Genomic DNA, 17,252 nt, shown 5'->3' on the forward strand with positions numbered 1-17,252 from the left:
GGGAAAAGGAACTACATACGGTCCTCCTTCTATGAAGAGTCAAAGAAATGTTTCACAGGCTTAGCATGAAGCGGTCTGAGCTCAGATGAGTCACTGGGGTTCTTGGAGCAAAACAGACAACGTGGATAATTGATAAAATAGGGGCAGACATTAGGAGGGATAGTCTTGATGCTTGCAGAATATGATGACTTTCGTGAGGAGTTAACCTCCCTCCCTCACTACACAGTTGGAACAGTAGGAGGTCCATTCAGAAACATGGTGTTAAGAGGGAAGGAGGAATATGTGCAAGTTGGAAGGAAGAAGATAGATTAGTTGAGAAAAGAAGCGGCAGAATTTAGTCCTGATCCATCTTTGAAGCTGGCCCTGCTTTGAACAGGACCGTGCAACTTCCCAAGGTACTGGCCAACCTAAATTATTCCGTGATTTTAAGGAAAGGGCTTAATGTAGGAAGAACATAAAAATAAAATTATCTTCATTACTGAATGAAACCCTATGCTGAAAAAAAAAGCTTTAGTTTGGAGAATAAGTCACTGATGCCTAGGAAAAGTGTGTGATGAAATAAGAGCAAAAGAACCTGCAAATGTAAGAGAAGATAAATGTCTTTTGGCAGACTAATGCTTTGATTTTGTTTAAACTAGCTTAAGTGAGTAATTTAGCTTCAATAACACAGTGAATAACTGCTACTGCTACAGAGTTTTAACCTTTACCCATTCAATTAACGTTAGACCTTAAAAGCTCTTCTCAAAGAAAAAGGCTTTACATAAAAACTAGGAAAGATGATATTCATATTCATGATATTCTTACAGATTAAAAAAAATACAGCCCTTGATGTTTTAGAACACACACAGCACAAGGTTTGATCAACTAATGAAAAAACTTAGAATTTTTGCTTATGCAATTGAAACGCATTTCCTTCTGCCATAAAAATCTGCACCAAGCAAAGGTGGCAGATCATCATTTCATTGCTACATCAATTCCACACAAATCCAGATTATTTTTCACTGCCTCCCCAAGTAAGATAACCTGAAATTTTTCCCAAATGCTTTTTTAGAAAAAGAAAATCAGACTTCAAAATAAAAGGCTGACTTGCATTAATTGCTTATGCTTATCTGCTCTCCCACACTTGTGGTAGTCTTCTGGCCTGTGCCTACAGCAACAACTGGAGACCTTTGCGTCCTGGCCTTACCATAATGGTTATTCTTTCTCCCTTGCACATTGAAGAATATATGGCTTTGATGGCAGGTACATCAGGAAGCAGCCAGACATACCAAACGCATACCACCAGATGGCATCTTCAACCAGTTACATTTTAAACAGCTCATGCCTTCAGGAGGAGATCGTACATTTGATGCAGTCTTCGTATTCTGAAGCCTCAAGCCTCTATACTACAAAAAGCAGGAGCACTTTTGAACACCTAGACTGGCGCCAACTATCTGAAAGTCATTTTGCATTGCTAAAATCATCAGTTTACTGAGGATACATTTGTTCCCTCAATGAGGATTCAGGGAGCCACAGAAGTATTCTGCACCATGCTTGGTGTCCTCTCCCCACACATCTCCTTAATGCTTCTTCCCTAATTCTACAATAAAGTCTAGGTGCAATGCCATTGGATTTCCAAAGAGGGGCTACTGATTTACACAGGATTTAATTACATTCGATGCTGGCCTTCTATATTAAAAGGTGGTTTTGGCCATAAATAATTTCCAAACAAACACGGAGGTTAAGTTTTTCCACTATAATGAGCAAGTTATCTCCAGTAGCAGATGTCTTAATAAAAACAAAACAAAAAAAACCCAAACCAAAACCTCCCCAAACCCAAGTAATTCTAAGAGAATCAGTAGACTACAAACCTATTTTTAATCTGCTGCAATCAATCATTAAAATAACAAGTATAACATACAAACCACCCTAAATCCTTAACAATGATTGCTTTATTGTACTTAGAGAGCAATCTAGTCTCACCTCAACACTGGCTTACCATGCTAATCTCATTTCAAGTAAAATTTTGGTGAAATGGCTATCACCTGTCATATGCTCCAATAATTAACTGCAGTTTAGAGTCACATATTTTCTTACTTGTTCAGAATCTAAAGATGAGTTTCTCCTCAAAGGAGTTTTACCCTTTCAACTGGAGTTTTTGACATTATTTGGAGAAAAAACTCCTAGTTTTAAGTATGTAGGCTGATCTCACAAACAGCTCTTAGGTCTACTTCTCTTTACTTTTAATTGTGTATCTGTGCTGAGGCTAGCTTTTTCCCTCTTAAGTCTGATAAGAGCCAAAGAAAATGAAGTGGAACAAAGAAGCAACATTAGCTTTCATAATTTATTGTTCTAGACAGCTCCAACTATTGCCCATGACAGAAAGCAAGCCAAAGGGAAAGAAAATGGAAGTGTTCTTGCACTGCCACTTCATCGAAAGGCTGAAGTCACAGGATTGATTTCTGTGGTCACCAGCAATGCCCCCAACCCACGTTGCCACCCTGTAGCTCCTGGGCTGTATGTACAGAGGGCACTGAACACAGAAGAGAACACGCATGAAAGATGAGCTGAAACGTGTTGTGGGTTGTTTTCTTTGTTTAAGGTTATAGATTAAAAATGATAGTTAAAAGTGTTAATACAGGTTAATAAAGAATAAATCTGACACAGTTCACTCTATTTTGTCTCCTTGATTATTCAGAAAAAAATATTTCTGGTCCGGCTGGTTAAACTCCAGCAGTGAACTCTCACAAGCAGTTCATTTTGATTTCTGAATTCAACCTATTTTGACTGAAGCAATCCTTTTGTGGTGTTTTCCACTTGTAAAGGTAGAATTTCTTGCAGAGGTTGATTTGGAAGAAGAAGGGGGAGTAAGAGTGACTGTCAAATATTCAACATGGCAACTTTCAGAAGTAACATCTGAAAGCAATGATGCTGATACACCTAATGAGCCAGAAGTGTTCTCTGCGGCGCCTTCCCTTGTGCTGAACACCAAAACACTGGTTTTGATTCTTAGCTACAGGCTCTTAAATTGGAGCTTAATCCACTGCCATTGTGTCCTTGGGTTGCCTGCTTTAAAGATGGTGACATAGCTGGATCCAAAAAAACTCACAAAAAGGAACAATGCTGACTTAAACCAAGCGATCCACAAGGTTCAACACAACTGCTGAGCTCATGGGATTATTTACACAATAAAGAAAGGGAATGACAAAACAGCATAGAACTTAGATTCCTCTTGAAAATTTAATTCTTGCTGAATCTTTGTCAGAAGATGAGAAGCAAGATCCTCCTCATTTCTCAAGAATATATTCTCAGGAAGTAATTAGCATCCCAAGTGGTATCAATACATGAATTTCAACTCAGTTTAGATGCCCAAACCTAAAAGAAGAGAGAAGCAGAAGCCAACACAGTCACTCTGGAGACAGCACCAACGAAAAATTTGAAACTCACCATTTAATGATTTGATGCCCTAAAAAAGGCACATAATGACATACTGAAGATGATGTTATGTCTTGACACACTACCAGTACAAGTCACATACACTATTGCCACAATCCCCTGTGACACCTACCAAGACTTTCCAAAATCAACTGCAGATTGAAAACATGCTCTTGTTCAGCACAATTAATCTTCACAATTGGTGCATTTATTTAGAGAGCACAGATTTTATAGAGTTTAAAGACAATTTAAAAATATGAGTTTTTTTAAACTAATTAAAATGTTTTGAACTCTAGCAGTTTTTTTTATTTAAAAAGGCAAAATCTTCACAGAGGATATTATATTCACTTGGAAATTATTCTATAAATGTTTTATCTAAATAAACTGCAGAAAACCAAATAGATGAATTATCTGTCTCAGCTCCAGTAGTATTTTTTAGAATAATTAAAATGCTAATGAAAAAGCATATAAAGGCAGGAAGAAGTAGAAGAACCCATCCCAGAATAACATCCCTCTATAAGCATAATTTCCAACTTCTAACGCTGAGTTATGCTCTTCCTAAGTGATGACAGGTAATGTTTACAATATCTCTTAAGAACGAACCTGCTAGTTATCTCCTTTGCACTTGCCAGTGCTTCACAGTCAGGTTTTGGTGAAAGGTTAGACACGCAAACGTAAAGCACAGATGAAGGCAAGAGACGGCTAGTGTTAACTCCAAAAAGCACAACCGGACTGTAAACAACAGGGGCACACATCTGTACAGTGATTCCCAAATCAGATGAATGCAGTGGTACCTCCAGGTGGCAATGATCAGCTGACACAAAATGCTGTTTGTCTCTGTCTTGCTATTAGTCCGCCCCCTCGCACTCCTCCAGTTCCTTTTCTTCTCTCCCATAGCTGTTCCCGGCTTGATTTCTACACTACGGCTGTTCTACAGCTGTTGCAGGTACAGTGTGACTAAGACAGAAACAACCCCCCCTTCCAGCCTCACGCACATATAAATCATGATCCTCTATTATTTCACACACACAAAGTGGGGAACGCCGATTCGTGCGTGACTGGTAGATTTTTGTTTTGCTGGGGTGGAATTCCATATACTGGAATTTCCCTCTGCCCCCTTCTAGGTCTTACTCTTCAGAAGCTCCTCCATCCAAACTGGGGGAGGAAGGAACGTGGGTGGCTGCAATTTCAGCAGTGATCCCACTGCATTCCCACACCCCTTGCCAATATAAACTATGACCTAAGATTGAGTTAAATTAACCTGAGGCCAGAATCAAAAGGAGGAATAACTAGGCAAGGCTAAGAGAACACAAAAGACAAGAACAAAGGATCTCTTTCTTTCTAATGAGGATTACACAGTGCAAACATCATGGTTATTTTCAAGAAAGAATCCAAGTGTCAAAGACCGAGAACTACCCAGTTCCAACTCAAGTTGTGCCACTGACTACATAATTGCAAAGCAAATAAAAAACCTGATTTACAAGTTTCAGAATCTTTGAGAAGCTACAATAAACACCACTGCTGTGAGGTACTATGTCTTCTGGGAATAGCCCTAGAAGAAATGCTAACATGCTATACTGAGTCGTCAGTATTTACATGAGGAAGCAGCACCCACATGCTAAATAAAAGATGGTAAGAACAAAGTCCTAAAGACTTAGGTATTTGCAAGCAGTATTTTTGCTGGTGGTTGTCTTTTTTTAATCAATGCAATTTCTGTGCTGACTTGAAGCCCAATACGTATTTGATCCTCCATTTCACAGCATCAAATTAAGCTCCATATCTGAAGAGCATCTCAGATTCCATGATTTCACTTTGGCTTATTTGACTAAGATTTTTGCACCAATGCAAGTTAACTACAGATGTATTATTTATAAGAACAAGTGAGGTAGCTGTAAAGAATACGGTCTGTAGTATCCACTGTCTTGGCAATAATGATAGATTTAAGCAGCTGCTACTAGAAAACATCAGCTCTGCCAAAATGTCAGATGCTAATGTCTGAAGCAGCTCAATTAAGCCACAAGATGCAATCACTTTGTTCTCCCAGGGATGCAGGCAGGCATATTTCAATCCATATCTGGAACCAACAGAAGCATTTACGGAAGGAACAAATAAAAAAAAATTTGAATACATACAGCCTTACATCTTCACCTTCTTTCAGAAGTCCCAGTTTTTAAGCCACAAGTGATTTGATGTATTATGAGTTCTCAATAAAGCATGCAAAATAGCTGGAGCAGTGACAGTTTTAATCAGCAATCCAATTAAAAGATCCAATCAAGTTCACTTTAGCTGTTCAACAGTATGTTTGTATCATAAATTATTTTTAACAGGAGTTTAACATGCAGGTTCTCTGTATTTTAATAACATTCAACAGTGATATGTAAAAGGAAATAATTTTGCAACAGCAAACTGTGCTCATGCGTACATTGAGAAAAGAGTATATCTAAAACATTTTTTAAAATGATGGCAAATATTTCTTCATAAAGTCTAATTCATTTATTAAGTCAGAGAACACATCTGCCTTATACCAGCATGTAAAAAGAATTGGACAATCATTTGCTTTCAAGAAGGATGCAAGAGTAGATGGTGCTATTGATCCTTTCCCTTTCCTCCTCTTCCACGGTTTCAACCTGTTCTGTTGAAATATCATATTATTTATGCAAATAAGATTGTGAATTGATATTTAAGAAAGAAACAAGTCAAACTTTATTTCAAACTAACATTTACCTCACTGCAGCCAGAGTTAATTTTCCTATGATGAAGGAGAATTAACTGCAGGCAATTTATTCTGAGAGTGAGAATAATTTGCTGAAATGTGTCCAGTTCTCAGGTGTTACTGGGCCACACAGGGAATGTATACCAGTATAACGCAGAAACTCAAACTGATGTAGTTATACCAGGAACATTTGGGACTCTCATGCATTTTAAGGCTAGAATGAACAAAATACCAGCATGTGTTCAGAATGACTAGCAATACAGTTAAAGCAGCTAAAGAAGTTACTCACAACTGAAAGATACCACTACTTGGCTGAGATACAGAAAAAAGTGTCATACTGTAACCAGCACCCTGTTCAGAGGGCAGACCCATCACTTACTTTTAGTATCACAAACAATATTAAAGACGCTTTTTAAAGATAACTTTAATGAATGCATTATGGCAGAGAAGGGAAAAGAATAATTCTTCTGTTTAACACTTACCCTCAGAAGCTGCAGGCATTTAGACTCCAAACCAGCGTTAAAGCTTTTAGACTTGGGAGTCTGAAGACACCAGCCACTCAGGATGAAGTTTTACAATTTGATCATGTAAATGCTTTTTTCATGACACGTAAGTATTTTAGTTATAACAGTGTCCTGGAAATTCAGTTGTTTCCTCAACAGTAATCACGGTACATTAGGTTTAGAGTATAAATTAAATTACTTAAGTGTGAAATAGAGAAGTTTTAACTAAAATTGCTTTTACTGAAATGCTAATTTCAGACAAACTTTGATGTTGTGCTAATGTAAGATCTTGCAGTACTTGTAGGCCCCTAATAAGCAATCTTGTTTATTTTCCATGCTAGAATTCTATCTTAAACTGCTTCAAAGGTAAAAATCAGAAAGAACTGTTTTAGTTTGACTCTCCAGTTGCATCAGATCATTTACATGCGTGCTACAGTTCGATGCAATTTTAAACATTATTGCCTTTTTACTACAAAGTGGCCATAAATACTTTTATTAGCTTGCCTTAGCATTGATCACTTCAGCTAGAAGTTCTCGATGTTTACAAAGTTTAACTTGCACAGCACTAGCAACCTACTAATATTGTTTTATGCTACCAAATGAGAGAAATTGGGCAAAGGAAAAATGTATGTGGAACATGAGGAAACGTTCAGGCCCAGGAGACCCTACCATTCCATGGAATAATGTACCCAGAGAATATCTGGAAGCCTCAAAGATCATAAAGGCACATGCTGGCAGGAAAGGGCTTTCCCTCTATAGTTTTTATGGACCTATAATGCACCAAAGGTTTCCAAAGGTCACCAGAGTTGCCACAGTTGTTCCTACACAGGCTATCCCCAGATGCCTACAACCTCTACCCCCCCATCAATTTAGAGTTCAAATTGCAAAAACTCTCAGCGTGCTCACTACAACAGAAACATTACAAGCGATTCAAGTATTTAAGTTATATTTCCATACTGCTGCGAGATTCAACCAAGCCAATGGAATTTTTTACCCAAAGACACTACAATGAAACTGCAAGTGGGTGTATTCCCCCTTAGCATGCACAAGGTTAGCACTTACATACCTATTGGAAATACACACGCACCCTACCTTACAGTATGCGATGCTAAGGGAATAGCAAGGAAGGCTCTGCCAGCAATAGTGGTTTCCTTGCACCTACCACATCTGTAAACGTGGGAGCTGCAAAAACCAGGACTAGCAGAGGAAAACAATATGGCCAAGGAAAAGGTCTGCAGAGACTGAGACACTTTCCCCTTCTTTTATAAAAGTTTCTACACTGCAACAATAAGCACCTGGCATTTCAGAAAGCTTTGAACACAGGATAGCACAGTCAGGGTTTTCTCAATGAAGCATGTGAAGGTTTAGAACAAGAGCATATGCTTGTTTTACCTATTTTCCATTTTTTCTAAATGAGGGACTGACAGACCCTGCCCCCTGTGCCTGCACATGGCCTGGCAATTGTCACCAGGCCAGAAACTGTTGTCATTGCCACTGCTGGTAGTGGCACCCATGCAAACAGGATTGAGAACATTTGTACGCAGGCAGCTGCCTGGGTAATGTTTGTATGTTACATATAAGTACATATGCAAAAAGCACATATTTATAGATGCGTATGACTTAGGCTTTTGTGTTCTCAGTTTACTAGAGGAAACTCTTATTAATAACAACAGGCAGAGACTAACCAAAAAGAGTACACACTGAGTACACAAAACAAGAGCTGTCATATGTTACAAGGAGAAACAGAGCACATGTTAATTACTTTTAAAATAGATATCAACAGGGAAAAAAGACTTACCTTAAAAACACCAACACACATCTTTCACAAGCTTATGCACTTGTACAGTCATATGTGCAAGAGATATCATGCTATTTTCATTCACTATCTGTAAATCTAACAATATCCTCAAGAAACATAATCCAAAAGGTAAAAGCAAAGACACACAATGATACATATTAGACAAACATATCACTTAGAGTTCTAGGTCTACCCTGTAGTTAAGTATGTCATTTAAGGAGGTATAAATTAACATCACAGAAAAGTTAAGGTGGGAAGGTCATCTAGTGCATCCTGCTCTGCTCAAAACAGGGCCAACTTCAAAATTAGATCTAGCTGTGAAGCTGGAACTGACTGTTGTCATCAGCTACTTTGCTGTGGAAATCAAATGCTGCAATATGACCTTTGCGTTCTTGTATTTTAATCCCAGCCCCTCTTGTAGCTGGTAATTTTTGCAGATGTTGCAAAACAACAATTTATCATGTTCCAAAAGTGCAGGTTTGGTTGCTTTGAAAAGGCAACCAGTGAACTGAGGCTCATTAATGTCAATAAATCATACACCTAGTAATTAAAGTGAACACCACAAATGTTGGCAAAAAAAGAACTCCATGTTTAGGATGTGGCAGAATTAAGGTTTCAAGTACAACCTCTCTTGCATATGCATTATGCTACAAATTCCTTAATTATAAAATCACTTTCTGCTCTTTTCCATGCAGTGGACAGAATGAACCATACTCATGCAGTGAACAACTTTCAAGTTGTGTTCTCTTCACTTGTGTGAAATATGCTTTAGTGACAAAACTACAAACCTTACTCTGAAGGCAGCATGATCAGCTTGCTCACATACTTTCAACACCCCTCAATATAGCAGTATCTCATCTCTTCAAAAGATGTGTGAATTACTGTCTTGCAAACATAGGTGAGCTAAAGGGTCCATTTTACAGACTGGAGGTCAAGCAAGGCAACATTGCCATCAAAGGTTTTACCTTGTTTTTCTGACATAACACATTCAAAAACCCAAATAACTTATCATTTTATAGATAATTCTATGATATACAGAGGTATACACGTATACTCATTCACAGAGAAAGTTACCCATGCACTGAAGTCAAAGGGACACATGGCAGAGTTAAGAACATTCAGTACTTAAGAACAGCAGATATTAGATCTGGAAGTGAGGGCCCATAAAAACAAGCAGGTAATTAGTCAGTCATCATCCAAAGGGTAGTGTATGTTACTTGCCCAGAATCGCTCTGTATAGTAATGAACCTATATAATAAAGCTACCCAAGCAATTTGAAATCTGGCATTCCCAACTGTTCTTTGGAGCATGACTTCAGTAAATATTGCCATCAGGGTGGTTCAGAGATATACTTCCTCAGCCTTCTAGAAAAAAACAATTAAAAATGAGCCAATTTCTCCGTGCGTCATTATACAGTTATGAACATAAAACAGGCCTGGAAATTCTAAGGCTGCCATAGAGACATCTTTCCTCTGAACACTGAACAGCTGTAGTCTAGTGGTAGATCAACCTCATTAAACCCACAAGCTTAAGACAAAGACCACATGCCTCCAAGAGAAGAGAGTGTAGATGAAGTTGTGAACAATCCATCTGTGGAAGGCGGCTCCCTGTCCCCTTGCCACCTGCCCATTCCCTGGTGGGTGAAAGCTGGCATGGACATTCCCCATGGTGCTGCAGGCCACTGGAAAGCATCCTGGTAGCCCAGGGTGCCTGGCTTGCTTCTTCCCCACACTGGAAACACAGATGACCCCACGACCCTTGTGCCAGCCCCTCACTGCTGCCAGTCATGAGACAGGTCTGTACTAGTAACTGCTTCTACCACAGTTGTCACACTGCAGCCAGGCCCACTCCACCACGTGGCCCTTCACCTCCCAGATGGGGTGCCTTGCCCAGCTAGTCCCAATACCCTGTCAACCTCCTGCTCATCTTCCTACTTTGCCTGCCCAGCCATCCTCTGTCAACATCTGACTCAGTCCCTTGGCCATTTCCTTGTCTCCCAAGCTTTTCACCTCTATTACATATTCTTGTCTTCAAGTGTCCAGTCTCAACCACCTCCTTGTCGTCTGTTGAGCAGCCCCTGCCATCACTTTTCATCCCTACTTTCAGCCTTCCCCTGAATACACTCACTTTTTTTGACCCAATTCTCTACATCCTTCCGAACTCACATTCACAAGTCAAGACAAAGTTGCTCAACACTTCCCAGATACAAGAAGACTCCTGATAGCAGAGGACTTGGAGTCTCTTCTTAGTTCAGGCTCTGTTCAGATCCATACCCAGCAAACAGCAGCTCTGTGTAACGACTGCAGGAATAGTTCACCTTGGTTATAAGCCAGAACTGTAGCAAACTATGCATTCATGTATGTATGTATGTAGCAAACAATGAGAATTTGAGCTAAGGTTGCAACGAATTCATCAGCAATACTTCAAAAAGCTTATAACCTTGCCACATTTGAAAACAAAATGCATTAACTCAAAATGACAATCACATCGGTACTTCCAGCTAACCACAGACAAGAGTAAGTTTTATACATAAATGTAAAATAATGGACTGTGCATTCCACATTAAGGCTCGTTGCATGCCTTCCCCCCACTATACATCAAATCTAGGTCTTCTACATACCCACTTTATTTCACATGAATTTGCTTATAAACAGAACTCTGATATTTTTTCTGAGGACAATTATCTCACCCCTTAAAATAAACAAAAGAGAAATTTCAAACTGAGGGATGGCTCCACAAGGCTTTATGAAAAAACTTTTCATGTTCTTTAACATTTACCAAGTAGAGCACTGTACTAATATCCACAGTGCTCTTACTTCAACAGTTATGCTCTTCTATCTCTCTTCTTTTTGATGATCACCATCTCATTTACCAGCTACAGGGATATGTTTCTAAAAGATGAATGCCTCTCCCACAAAGGATCCCATATTAATGATTTATGACTGTCACTTTTCAACAAGACTGCTTGCCATGTCTAAAATCCAAAATTTATTTTCTTCTCCACTCTATCAGTGGTTTTGTTTGTTCTTCCATATGTTTGAAAAAAGCTTTCCTCTACTCCATAATTATTTCTTGACTGCCTGTATACCTTGCACTTCCACCACATCATCAGTCAACTGATACTCTCTTTATCCAGTCACCTGCTGTCATACTAATCATACAAAGAAAATTGTCAGGCCCACAACAACATGCCTCACAAGCTTTCCCAATCTCCCCCTCACAATTTATTTTTCCCTTCTTTTGATGATCACTTTCATAACTCCAGCTTTCATGTTTGTTCATACAGAACATTAGCACTTCTCAGCCACCCCGCTAACAAGCATTAGGAGTCCGGCTTTTCTACGCTAGCTTAAAAGGGTAGCTACCAGCCACCCTGAAGAATGCTGCAGTATCACAATCACTGCGTGAGAATAATTTTAAAAGCAGGAACAAAGCAAGAGGTAGGCTCAACTGAAAAAAGAATCAAAGACTTAAATTATACCAGTGTTACACAATGGGGTAACCTTCAGGAGATTAATCTCCAAAATATAATTCAGAACAATTCCGATATCTTCAAAAGCATTTAAGAAAATATCTGTAGAACTTTATTCTCAGTCTACTCAGACGAACCTTTTATTCGTCCTGTTTCATTTATTCATCCATGAACTGCAACATGATTGACATCTTTTCCATCAGAATTGTACAGCAGCATGACAAGCTAGTTATTACGTAAAAGATGATACACATTACCTCTCCAGGTCAAGCTACAATCCCCTATTTGGATGTCATTTTTAAAATTACAAGCTTTAATAACTTGTGCATGCTCTTCAGTTTCAAAGAACGTTTCCTGAAAATGAAGGTTTTGCGACTTCTGTGTAGTTTTTGGTGAATGCTACCAGTACTGGTAATAAAGACTGGTAACCCTTCTTCTGCAGCAGATGAACCTATTTCTTTTACTTTTGTCAAGGGTCTCCAGAAACAAAAGTAACAAAAGGACCTGCCTTCTTAAACCAAGTTTTATAGTTCGGTTTCATAGTTTAAGCTGGCTGGAATTAGTTATCTTTTGCCCCACAGCTAACTTTCTATGCCATAGATTGATTTCTTGCCAAAAATGCATTTGTATCCGAAAACAACAAAAAAACAGGGGAGGAGGCACATTAGAGCAAGCAAATGCATTCATACGTTCAGAATGCAGTCAGAGGCAGGAGACAATTAGAGAAGGAAATTCAAAGTATAAGGCATTTCCTGAGGATTAATGAGTGGGTGGTAGTGTTTGATAGTCAAGGGCACGATGGGTTCTGCAACCAGCACAATTCATTAATCCCTCAGGCAACACAAACTGGGATTCTGCTAATTTTTTTTCCTTCACTCGTTATTTTCCTTAGCATTTAATTAAAATTTCCATTTACTCTGACACCATTGTTCCTTCAGAGCCCAGCGCTGTCTGTATGTCTGAACAGTGCTACTATGGTAAATGACATCTATAAAATTATGGAATTAATATCTGGTGCAAAAGGCCAGATCACTTTTCAAGTTTAAAAAAGTTCTTGAATCTTCTCCTAAGGACTAAAAATGTTCTCTGCCTTAGAAACAGAAAGGGCCCAGCAGATGTGATCCTTTCCTCTAATTTACAAGCTGCTTGATGGCCTCCATTATCCTAGTGGTAGCAGACAGACTCGAGTATTGGAGAGAACAAATGATTTTCAAGCTTCCTTTCAGCTCCTTAGGAAGCCACATACACTAATGCATTACTTAACATGTCCCAAAACAGCAACCATCCCCCCCATCATCACAACTCCATACTAACCTGTGACTGGTGCATCTATGTCCAGCAAATTTTTTTCCTGGCGGAGAATTGAAGCTCCCTCTGTTATTATTCTCAAAGCAACACTCTCTTCCAGTCTCCCTTCTTTCATAAGGTGTGCCTTTAAGATATCCACACGGGGTTTTCCATCATTGTCAAACACTTCCTTAGCTGTGAGCCGGTGACTTGGAGGAAATGGGACAGCTGAGTGGAAAAAAAACCAAAAAATATCTTGTCACTTTCTACAGTAAAGCCTCTATTACTGATAATGACACATTTCAAAAGACATCTCTGCTGAAAAACAGGGTTAACATGAAATTTCTACTGTCTCTTATAATTTGTGGTTTAAATTTTACATAGATTATCAAAGATACCATTAAAGCATGTATTCTGCAGGCTACGTTACTCACGCGTGCAAGGACAACTAATTCATGCTTATAAAAATTGAGAGGAAGATTTAGGCCATATTTACAGGTAGATACATTCAAACAAGCCCCCCAAAAGGCAGGGGAATATCAGGGAAAGATGGGAATGGAGCTTAAACTGCTCTAGTCGCACTAGAGAACATTGCTATAACGCTCCCTTCCATTAAGGACATAAAATGCACAAACAAGTGCAATATTTAATTTCCGTGCATGGACATGCATAGATACACTCCAATTAAAATGCTAAAATCCAAGACAGACCTCTCTCTAACGACTTGGCGTAGGGGGATGGAAGATGTCTTCCCTGTATAAGTAATAGTTAGCTACACAAGATACATTCAAAGCCCATCAAAGCGCGCCTGAGTGCCAAACAGACCACTCCAGCAAAGGCAGGGCAGAGGATGTATCAGACTGAAGTTGGAAATAAATGAATAAATAGGCGGGTTGCCCTGGCAACATGGCAGCCACTAGCGAGCTGCGTACTGCCGTCACGTAAGGTCTGAGGCGTACAGCAAACTTCAGATGCTCCCGCTCTTGCTCTCCTGGAGCCAGCTGGAGCGAGAAGGCTCGGAGGTGATGCTGTCAGCTGCCAGGATGAGGCTGGCGCGTTATCCCAGCTTAACCCCCTTTTCCCTCGCAGTTCGATCGGAGTGGCATTAGGCACCGCCTGCCTCACCAGCCACAGGGTAATTATACTGATCCCTGCCACAGCTGCGGGAGGGTCAGGTTATTCGGGAGCTCCGAGCAGGGAGAGGAGGTGGCTGCAGGGCCGGTCTCGGCTGGCCGCATCTACAGTGCGACCCCATCCCTGCCAAAGGGAAAAAAGCCTTGTCTCCCGCGGACCGTCTTACTGGCAGCTCTGCCACATCATGAGACACGAAACCCTAAGGCAGCGGATCAATGTATCTGTTAGCTTCAATTTTCTTCTCATTTCACAATCAGTGTACTTCAGAAACAGCCCACAAATCACACGCATCATTTAAAGCCCAAGCCAAGAACTCTTCACTTACACTACCAGAAGTAACAGAGCAGATAATAAACAATTTTACTTTGTGCAGTTATTATCCACAGATGATATAAACACAAACATCTTCAGAAAATGGGGGGGCGGGAGGGGGCGCTCAATTTTTTTTTTTTCCTTTTTGCTGCCCTAGCTCCAGTATTCATTGAAATAGTCCAGTGTGGACTAATGAATGCGGGTCTTTGCAATACACTGAAGCCCGACTGCTCTAAATGTGGGACAAAAACAGGGAGAATGTGAAAGTTTATGACATCCCTGACACCACCGGGATTCTCCTGAAGCAATGACACCTACAACCAACATTGAAGTTAAAACACAGCCCTCAGCTCTGGAAAGCCCTGCCGCAGATTCGTGATGATCTTCTCACTCAATCGACAAGAACTCCTAGACTGCTTTAAAGTAGTTTATGTTTTGAATGGTACTTCTCTGATATGAGGTAGGCTGTTAAAGACCAAAACCTCACCCCACTTTTCACAGCTACTGCAGTTAAGCCTATCTCATGACACTCACAAAAATGAGGTTACATGCTTTGTCACTCTTTCACACATATCTGCAGCAGACCCTCAAAAGCAAGACATGAGCTATAGACAATTCATTATGCAACACAGAAAAAGATAACCGTTGCAAGAAAAAGGAAGGTGAATGAGAACTCAGCAGTTCTCCAAGCCTCCATCCTCCTCCTGCAAAAAAAAAAAACAAAACCCAAACCAACCCCCCCAAAACAAAAACCCAGAAGGCAAGCTAGTCCTAATGATCCTGCATGGAGGAAGGAGGAGAGGGAAAAGTTGATACTTATCTCCAATCACTTGGCTGGAAGAAGAATGTACCATTAGCTTGCATTCCTTTGCAAGACAACCGCCTCTGTTCCTCCCCAAAAGTATTACGGTGTAAAAACCGATGCAGCATACTATTACTTTGAGTTAACTACCATATATGCATGTATAAGGAGATTTTTACATTTATAAAGATAGAGCAAAACCGACAAGCAAGCAAGCAAACAAAAGCTATGAAGTGTTACCTAGTGATTAACAGAAAAATATGGCATACACTGCAGCACTGTAAGAGCTCTACAGGCAGATTTTCTAACAAACATGTACCAGTGGCTAATTAAAGAAAAAAATATACTGTTCCAATAGCAGATGATTAATGATTAATTAGCAAAAACATGAGCGACTGAATAGAGCACAAATTGCATCTTCCATTATGAGAATATTAATTTTGTATGTACACATACACAGAGCTTCCACAGAAGAACAACGTAAGAAATGGTCATGTGCATGTGGAAGTCAGTTAAACATCGTTCTTTACTGGTATCACCCACAAATGCCTGGATCAACCAAAATCCTTCTATAAATATAACAAACATTTAATTTCCATTGCTTTATATATAGCAACATTACCATCTGAATGCACAGGTATCCATCAGCTTCTCCATACCTGCTTTCTTTTTCTGCTTTTTTTAAACCTATGCTATTAGCGCTTGCAACAAATAACTTTCTCTCCCAGTGGTTTTGCTTTTATCAGAAATAAAACGGTGAGCCTCATCAGACAGCAACAGCGCACACAGCACGCACAACGGGGAAGAGCATGGAGCTGGGAGAGGAGCCCACCAGGGAGAGGCGGGAGGAGGAAGGAGTGGCGGGTTGAACTGCCAGCACCGAGCTCCTCGCAACAGCACAGGCTCAGAGGATGTTTTTGTAAAAAGAGGAGGGAATCTGAATTCAGCAAAGGCCATAAAAAAGGGAAAGGCAATACAATTTGCATGTACATACCGCATGTATTTTTAGGAAGTTTAGTGACAAATCCCACTACAAGACCACCACGCGAGAAAGTCATGCACGCTTATCCATACTCTGCAAAACTTAAAACCTGGACTGGTCTCCACCTCCATTTACATTTATTTCTCTGTATTGGTATTAAAAAACCCAAACAAACAACTATTCACCATGTGAAATACTACCCTGGTAGTTTGGTAATAAAACACAGACCACAACAAAAAGCAAAGAAACAAAGTTTTTAACCCTTTACCTCAGCCTGTCAGTAGCATCCTCCCGAGATCTGAAAACACAAGAAAATACTCTTTAATCACTTACTGGTTTTTTTTTTTCCTTCCTTGTGCTATCAGGTCTCTTGAGCATGTTCCAGCAAATGGAGAAAAAGATCAACCTGCTATTTTACTGTTCTTGCAGGCTCCTGCAAGACCGATAACAGCCACTGCAAAGGTCAGACACATCGTTACCGTTTCTCTCAAATATTAAGCAGCCTCTCTAGAACAAATAAATAAACCATAAAGAGCTGTGCTTAATTAGAGTGGACCATGGGCGCACACATAAATAAAATACATGCATGCGGCAAAGCAAGCATTATTTTGTTTATATATTAATTTAAAAATGAAGCTGTACACTAAATTAATACTCTCAGAGGAGGCTGCCCATAAGAAAAACTAGCTTTCATCAATATTCAAGTTCCTTGCAAATTATCTCCTTCTGTAATGCTTGTCCTGTAATTTCATATAACTTATGTTGTATGCCTGTATGTAACTATGTTTATAGCACACCATACATTTATGAAAAATAAATGCTTTCCTCTTCATTT

General features: G+C 39.6%; 1 protein-coding gene across 1 annotated transcript in view; it reads right to left on the minus strand.

Moving 5' to 3' along the window:
• Positions 1-17,252, minus strand: part of PPP3CA (protein phosphatase 3, catalytic subunit, alpha isozyme) — a 130,780-nt gene that overhangs the window by 105,497 nt on the left and 8,031 nt on the right. The window contains exon 2 of the mRNA XM_009327079.1: positions 13,215-13,415. Coding sequence (XP_009325354.1) covers positions 13,215-13,415 — 201 coding nt within the window. The remainder of the gene's footprint in view (positions 1-13,214; positions 13,416-17,252) is intronic.

This window comes from Pygoscelis adeliae, unplaced genomic scaffold (assembly GCF_000699105.1).
Source record: "Pygoscelis adeliae isolate BGI_AS28 unplaced genomic scaffold, ASM69910v1 Scaffold87, whole genome shotgun sequence".
NCBI classification, from domain to species: Eukaryota; Metazoa; Chordata; class Aves; order Sphenisciformes; family Spheniscidae; genus Pygoscelis; species Pygoscelis adeliae.